Source organism: Chinchilla lanigera, unplaced genomic scaffold, assembly GCF_000276665.1.
Source record: "Chinchilla lanigera isolate Chin_1 unplaced genomic scaffold, ChiLan1.0 scaffold00077, whole genome shotgun sequence".
Classification (NCBI taxonomy): Eukaryota; Metazoa; Chordata; class Mammalia; order Rodentia; family Chinchillidae; genus Chinchilla; species Chinchilla lanigera.
Window position 1 is genome coordinate 4,613,885 of NW_004955478.1, and position 7,878 is coordinate 4,621,762.

Genomic DNA, 7,878 nt, shown 5'->3' on the forward strand with positions numbered 1-7,878 from the left:
AGAGATGAAACTCTAAAATAACACTGTTTCAGTGTAGGTTCCCTGATTGTATTGAGGTTCCACACTGGGGAGGGGTGTTGGTGATAGAGGGAGGCTATGGACGTGTGGTGTGGGGAGAGGATATATCCGCAATCTCTACATTATACCTTCTGCTCCATCTTGCTGTGGATCTAAAACTGCTCTAAAAATTAAAGTCTACTGAAAACAAACACACGCACTAAGGATCAGAAAAATGCAGTACAATTTGCTTAAGGCTAGATAGCAGGCTCAGCAGTGACTGCAACCTTCCTCTTCTTTCTTCACTGTCTTCCTTTTAAATTCCTTTTTAAAACCAGCATCTTACACTTTATTTGGTTAATAAATCTCTCTCTCTCTCTCTGTCTCTCTTTCTCTCTGTCTCTGTCTCATTGAGGGCCAAGCACTATGTTACACGTTTCTCCATTAAGTGCTAGAGGAACCCTTCTCTTGGATACTGTAATCTCATTTAATTTTTTTTTTTTTAATCTTTCCAAGGAGGAAATTGATTCTTATAGATCTTAAGAAAATTGCCCAAGGACGGCAGCTGTTTGGTCCCAAAGCTGGCACGGAAAATCCCTGCATCTCTACCGTGCTGTATTAGTGAGGACTGTTTATCTCACGTCTGTGCTGAGCTCCACCCAGGTAGGAGGCTCGCTCCTAGTGACAGATCCTCTTGCGCGCCTCCCTCGACTTGCGGATCTCACCTGAGGCTCCGAGGGGTCCAGGTAGAGCCGGACGCCGCCCCCTGGTGGCAGGTGGGTGCGCGCCGCCTATGCTAATGAGCCCGCGGCGCCGCTCGCTGATTGGCTGGCGCGGTTTCCAGCTGCTCCGCAAGTCGGCGGGGTGCGAGCGAGAGTCGAGGGGCGGCCGGCGGCAGCCCGGGTCCTGCGCGCTGCTCGCTCTGCGCCTCCGCGGCGACGCCCAGGCGGGGCGGTCCCGGCTGCCGGCTGCGGCGGGGGGCTTTTCCTCTTCCCTCGCATCTGTGTTCTGATCGCGAATTCATCCAGGGTCCAGGATGACGATCCGACACCAAGGCCAGCAGTACAGGCCGAGGATGGCATTTCTGCAGAAGGTGAGCCGGGGCCCTCACCTGGCCCGGGGCAGGTGGGCGGGGCCCAACTCTGGGGGACCCTCCGCGGGGATGCTGCGCGGGAGGGCAGCGTCCCTCCGGTCGGTCCGCTGATGGATTGCATTGAATGACTTATTTGCCTTGTGTGTTGCTTTTACGGGCTATAATAAGGTTTTTGTGTAAACTGTTTATAGTGGAGGACCTGCAGCCAGCTGCGATGGTCCGCGGGAGGCTGAAAACAACCTGTTACTCGGAGACGAAAGTGCCAGAAGGCAGCTCAGCCCCGGCTGTGTGTGGGGTTGGAGACTGTCTGCCGATACTGTTCTAAGACACTCAGCTATTAAATTAACATCCTGGGCCATTTTCTGATCCCAAACTGCATTATTTTAAACTGTGCGTACACACAGACCATGAAAATGTTGTGATTTGTAGGATCGAGGGCCACCTGACTTACAATGCCCTGACACCCTCCTTTGAGGATGTGTATCTGTGTATCTATCCCTGTGCTAGTCGCAGGATGATCGGAAAGCTTTCTGAGACTGAGAGACCAAGCACAGAATGTCCAGAGGTGGATGCACTTGTGGAGTTAGGTATTTGGGGACACGGTGCTTCATTTTATTTGGGGGTTTTGGGATAGCGAGTTCGGGGAGAGATCCACCCGGGATTAGGTCGCAGGTCATCTGTCTACCTTTCCTCCTACCCGCAGCCACTTGGCACGGCGCAGTGTCCATCTTCTTAGGCTTATCCTGTTGAGTGGAATTAGCTGAATGCTTTGTGACGTCCCGGGCCCTGCCTTGAGCTCCCAGAGCTCAGCAAATTGGTGCAGTCAGTGACCAACTGACCCACTGTCCTGATTTGCTAAATGTTAAAAGCTGGACAGTCCTAGGCACACCGTTGCAGTCGATCATACTCGGTCCACCAGTTGCAAGAGCGCTGGGCTCATTCCAGCCGGTAGAAGTGTAAGGATTGTCCATAAAACAGGTGGAATGTTGTCCTACCCTGAAAGGACCCACGCTGAAGCTGCCAGTTCCTGAAAGCAGAACAAACTGCCTGAGTCCAATATCTGAAGCCAAACTTCATCATCCAGGTTTTATCCCAGAGTGCCTCCTTCCAGGCAGAGCAGGTCTGGCTTGGAGGTTCGGAGGGTGGTTGTCTGGAGACGTTCAGCTTCCTTAACGAATCTTGGGCCTCCTTTCCTGTCCTGACTGCTGCCTGGTATTCTCCCTTTACCTTTACCCTGGGACTCACGTCTTGCTAGTCCGTCTCTGTCACCTCCAACCTGGGCCTCTATTCCATCACCCCAGCCTCCTTCGCCTTCACCCCAGCCTCCCCTCTGACACCAGCCTCTCCCCTGACCCCAGCCTCTCCTACCTCCATCCCTGTCTCCCCTCTTCCCCACCCTGGCCACTGCGCCTTCCATGCCAGCCTTTGTTCCCATCCAGAGCTGCTACCCCGTTCCCACCTCCACACTGGAACACTCACAGGGTTCCTTCCCCAAACCAAGGGTGATCACCGCAACCTGAAACCCCCGCCGTAGGATTCAGCCTGCCCTTCTCAGCTGCGTAGGGTCCTGCGCTGCCCGTCTCCTGCTTTACCTCCTACCTGCCTCCCACCTCTGCCCTCCAGGAAGCAGAACACAGTGACCGCAGGCACTCCGTGCTCTCAGCTGAAGGGCTTCTTCACCTCGTTAGGAGCATGGTGCCCTTTTACACCTCGGGCTCTCTCTCTGAGAAAATTCTTTCTCCCTTCTGCCCACTTCGCATTCCTCATCTTTCTGTGCCCGGCTTATCAGCCCCTCCTCTGTGAAGGCAGGTTGTGCTGACCCCTGAGCAGATCACTTCTTTCTGTGCCCACAGAGAGTCACGTGGTCCATGTCCACTGTTGCTTTCTCTGCTCTGTGCTGGGAACGATCCTGCCTGCATATTGGGAGATCCTTGGTCATGTCAAGGAGCACCTTCAAGCAGGAGCCAGAGCAAAGGTGTGCAGAACAGGTCTTAGGAGCCTGTGCCGGTGGATCCTTAAGACTTAACCAACTGGACTAGATGTTCAACCTTCTAAAGAAGGGCGCAGACCGGAAATGAGCACCTGGTGCAAGTGGTGATCTCCACGCACCAGTGCATATTGTGATGTGTGCCGTGTCCTCAGCAAGGGGCTGATGTGCCTCATGGTGTCTGTTCCATAAGATAGTGGTTACGTTCATTATTTTACAGGGAAGGAAACTGAGGATCAGAGAGGTTAAGTGATACGACCACTAAGTGATCGAACCAGAAAAATGCAAGAGTGGCCATCGTCTGCCTCAAATGTGATACAAGGCTATGAACTTTCCTGTGATATAGGACAGAGTGGAGGCTGGGGGAAGCCCTGACTCAATGCTTCTGGGGGACACAGAGCTGAGAATTGCAGAATAAATGGGAGGCTCCAGGCAGAGAGAAAGAGAAAGATGCTCTAGACAGACGGAACAGTGGGTACCGAGGCACCGAGGCATGGGAAATCTGGTGGGGGGAGGGTGTTGAGGACATACTGTGTTATTCTGCAGTCGATGGAGTTTGAAGGATAAAAGGAAGGATGGGAAGGTAGGTAGAGATAGAGGAGGTTGTAGTGGGCCCTTGGAACCCTTTGGTGGTGGTTTGATTTTGTCCTGTAGGGAGAGTTGGAACAGGCAAGCGAGAGGGCAGATCTGCAAGTTAAGAAGACGACTGGTGTGAGCAAGAGGAATGCATGTGGTGTCTTCTTTCCCTGAGCTGAGAGAATTCACTCAGTGTACTGTACCACTCACACTGAGCTCGGGAAGTGCCTTTGCTTCTGTAATTCTTGAATCCCTAATCCCCCGTCACTTCAGCTGGGGCAGCTGCTGGGGAGACGCACCCTTCAGTTGAGCTGCTGCCCTACCGGGCTGCCTAGGCTTGGAAAGAGGTGGAATCCCGAGCTGGCGAAGAGCTTTGAGGAGTTAGCTAAGCACACACAGCGGGCCAGGGAGCATAGGGAAGTGGGCTCCTGAGGCTCTTGTTCTGGTGCTGGTCTGCACACCTCTGTGACATGTAGGCTACTATCCCACCAGCTGCATCTGCTCTTGGGTTTCACCACGGGGCTGACTCTTTTGGTGCCATGGGAGGGAGGCACGTTTGCTTTCTTGTGTACCTTCTGGCATCTTTCTTGGGAAGGAAGACACAAACAGAAACAGAAATAGGGAGGAGATCTGGGCAGAGGTGGGGTCACTCTATCACTTGGTACACATCATGGAGCACTGACATGCAGGTGCTGGGGACACCAAGAAGCTGTAGAGAAAGTCAGCTGTCTGAATAAAGATGGGAATGAGTTGTGTGGGTTGTGGCAGACCGCTCTGGGGGATATACCAAGGGGAGAGGTCAGGTCTACCTGGGGTAGGTTTCACGAGGGCGTCTGCAACCGAGTCAAGTTATAAAAATGAGACCTTTTTTGGCCAGGAGGATGGGCAGAGGGTGACATTTAGGCAGATGCAAAACACAGATGTGTGATCTAGATGACTTCTCAGGGGTTAGAATAACCCCCGGAGAGGGCAAGGGATGGCTCTAGGGTGGGTGGATGGAAAGGGTGGTTGGTTACAAGAGCCCAGACCTGGGGGGTTTCATATGGTATACCAAGCATGTGATGTTTGTTGAGTAGCTGGGTGATGCTTTAAAACCAAGAATGAATAAGGTGAGTTTGTTCACATGCTACAGGGTAACTCCAGTGACAGGGTGTAAGTGTTTCTCAACCCGGCTACCCCTTAAAAATATTGATATCAAGCCCTTGTCCTTAAGAGTTTCTGATTTGTTTGGGCTTAGGTGGAGCCCAAGGATTGAACCCAGAGTCTACACTGAGCTATATCCTCAGCCCCTTTAAAATTTGTTATTGTTTGAAAATTTTTGAGACAGGGTCTTGCTAAACTGCCTGGCTGGGCTCAAATTTGTGATCCACTTGCCTCAGCCTCTCAGAGTGCTGGGATTACTGGCATGAGTCATCACACGCAGCTGCATTGGTCTTTTTATTTTTATTTATTTATTTATTCTTGTCTTTTGGAGACAAGGTCTCACTATGCAGTTCAGGCTGGCCCTGAGCTCACTTTGTAGCCCAGGCTGGTCTCGCACTTGAAATGATCCTCCTGCCTCAGCCTTCTGAGTTCTGGAATTACAGGCGTGCGCCACCACACACGAAGGTCTTTTTAAAATAGCTTCCCAGGTGATTTGAATATGTGGCTGAGACGAAAGGCCCTGGGGACATTGGCAATATCTACATGTGCTTTGAGTTGTCACATCTGGCAGTGCTACTAGGGTTAGGGACCAGGGACACTGCTAAACATCGTACACTGAACAAAATAATCCCTGAACCAAGGATGCTACTGCTTGAAGTGTCGATGGGCTGTCATTGAAAGTCTTGGGCTGGAAAACACACTGGAGCCTGAAGACAGGTGCTGGGGGCTGGGGAGGCAGAACCTGCTAGTCCAGCAGAGAGTTAGTGACTTTCCTTTGAGGTCGGATAAAGACGTACGCAGATAAAAAACAAATTGAGCACAAAAGCACAATCAACCGAAGCTGGTCACTCTTGCTCTTGGCTGGGGTCATTCAGAATGTCTGCTGGGCTTATGGCCAGAGCAGAAAGAGCAGATTTGGAGGGCAAGGTCAGCACATGCTGGTTAGGGCACAGGGCTTGTGAGTGTCTTTGAGATGCTAAGGTGACCTGCTCACAGGTCGGCTGGACTTTGCATAGCCAGGTTTTATTTTAACACGAGTACACCCCCTTCTGTTAGAAAAGCAACAAAGCGACCTGCGGTTTTGGGTCACTTTCCTCCTCTTGGCATAGAGAAGTCATAATTATCATTGTCCCTCTGGGAACCGTCTTGAGTTTAAAGGAAAATTCCAGCCCCTGAGATCTTCCAAGTGAGTGACAGCTCCTTAATTGGAGGAGCAGCGTGGGCGCAGTGGGTGGGATGTCAAAACCATCAGAGCCATCGTTTCTGATCCCTTGGTGATGTGGGAATCCCTGGCATACCTGGAGTCACGCCCCGGCAGGGGGCATCTGAGAGGAGATGTGGGCTTTTCACCCCTCCTCTTCCTCCTGTCCCCTTCCCCCAACACAGGTCAGACGGAACCCAACTCTGGCATGGTCATGTGGCATTTTTGTGTCACCTGGGAATGAAACGGACTGATTCTTCACCTTGGAGGACACCAGAGAGCCTATCTGGCTGGCTGGGAGCAGGGACTGACATTTGTTAGGGTTGGGGGTGGCCATGCCTCTCCTTCACCTGCAGGACGCAAAGAGGAGGTGTGGAAGTTCACAGCACTTGGGGGCAGAAAGACAAGAATGTCTCTTTCTCCAGAGAATACACGAAACAATTCAGATTCTCTCCCTGTTATGGAGGGGCAGGGATTTTTCTGATTACAGAGAGAACAGTTTTCGTCTGCTCACATTGCTATAATCAAGAACCACAGGTTGGGTGGCTTAAACCACAGAAACGTATTTTCTCACAATTCTGGGGGCTGGAAGTTGAGATCAACATGTGGTAGGGTTGGGCTCTTCTAAGGTCTCTGTGGCTTCTGGAGGGCCATCCTCTCTCTGCGGCTTCTCACCATCTTCCCTACAGGTGTCTATATATATCATTTCTGGGGGTTGAATCTAGAGCCTCATGCATTTTAGCAAGCCTGGGACAATGCCTTATGGAATCTGCACGGAGCAGTCCGGGGAAAACTGATTGAAACCCCAACGTGCCTCGCAAAGTTCGCAGAGGTTCCCCCTCCCACTCGGCTCCTCCTTTCTGTGTGGGGTGACATACCTGTTAGAAAGACTCTGACTCCCCTCATTGTGTTTTTAAAAATAACTTCATTATGCCTCCTCTGAAGGTTATTTTCAAATTCTTTATAACTAGGTTTTTTTTTCTTTTTTAATGAGAAGACAAGGAATCAAACCTGCTGACTTTCTATAGGAGAAACTCAGGTTTCTAACTTTTAAAGTGGGGTTCTATTTCTCCTCCAATCCATGGACCCCCTGTTTCCATGAAATGCTATTATTTTATTTAATAAGATTTTTTCAATGAATACAGCCCTTCACCTGGAAGCTAACATGGGCCAGGGCAGTCTTGGACTTTAACATTTTATTTTATTTCATTTCATTTTATTTTATTTTATTTTATTTTTGTCTTTTTGAGACAGGGTCTCGCTATGCCGTTCAGGCTGGCTGTGAGCTCACTTTGTAGCGCAGGCTGGTCTCAAACTCCCAGCGATCCTCCTGCCTCAGCCTCCCAAGTGCTGGGATTACAAGCGTGCGCCACCATGCCTGGCGACTTCGACATTTTAGAATCAAGCATTTCTTGGAGTACTGTATACATCAGAGGCTTTCAGCTAAGAACTCTGGCAAGAGTCATTTCTGCAGCCCCAGCTCCTCGGTCCCCTGGCCACCCCTAGGAGCAGTGACCACCTTTCAGCCCCTCTCCACTGTCCTCCTGGGTCTGTTTCTTTGTGTTCCTCCCTGCTGCTGACCCCATGGCTGACTCATGGCCTGAGACAGCCAAACTCTGACCTTGCTGAAGGCAAGGACGGTAGGTTCTAATGGATTTGAGAGGAACAGTTCCTGTTCCAGACAGTTCTGTGAGCCAGGAAAGTATCCGTGCAGATAAAGCATGTACTTCATCTTACCCAGGGAGTCCCTGGTGCCGCTGGTTCTCGCTGGCAGGTTGAGTTGCTGGCCCCGGGCCCCAGAGCAGCCTCAAGGATGCACTTAATCTCAGCCTCTTTCCTTCCTTCCTTCCTTCCTTCCTTCCTTCCTTCCTTCCTTCCTTC

At 51.1% G+C, this 7,878-nt stretch overlaps 1 protein-coding gene across 1 annotated transcript in view; it reads left to right on the top strand.

The window, feature by feature from the left end:
* The first annotated feature begins 845 nt into the window (after positions 1-845).
* The window catches only part of Rgs9 (regulator of G-protein signaling 9), a 68,423-nt gene continuing 61,390 nt past the window's right edge, over positions 846-7,878 (top strand). Inside the window, exon 1 of the mRNA XM_005402137.2 lies at positions 846-1,090. Coding sequence (XP_005402194.1) covers positions 1,034-1,090 — 57 coding nt within the window. The 5' untranslated portion in view covers positions 846-1,033. The remainder of the gene's footprint in view (positions 1,091-7,878) is intronic.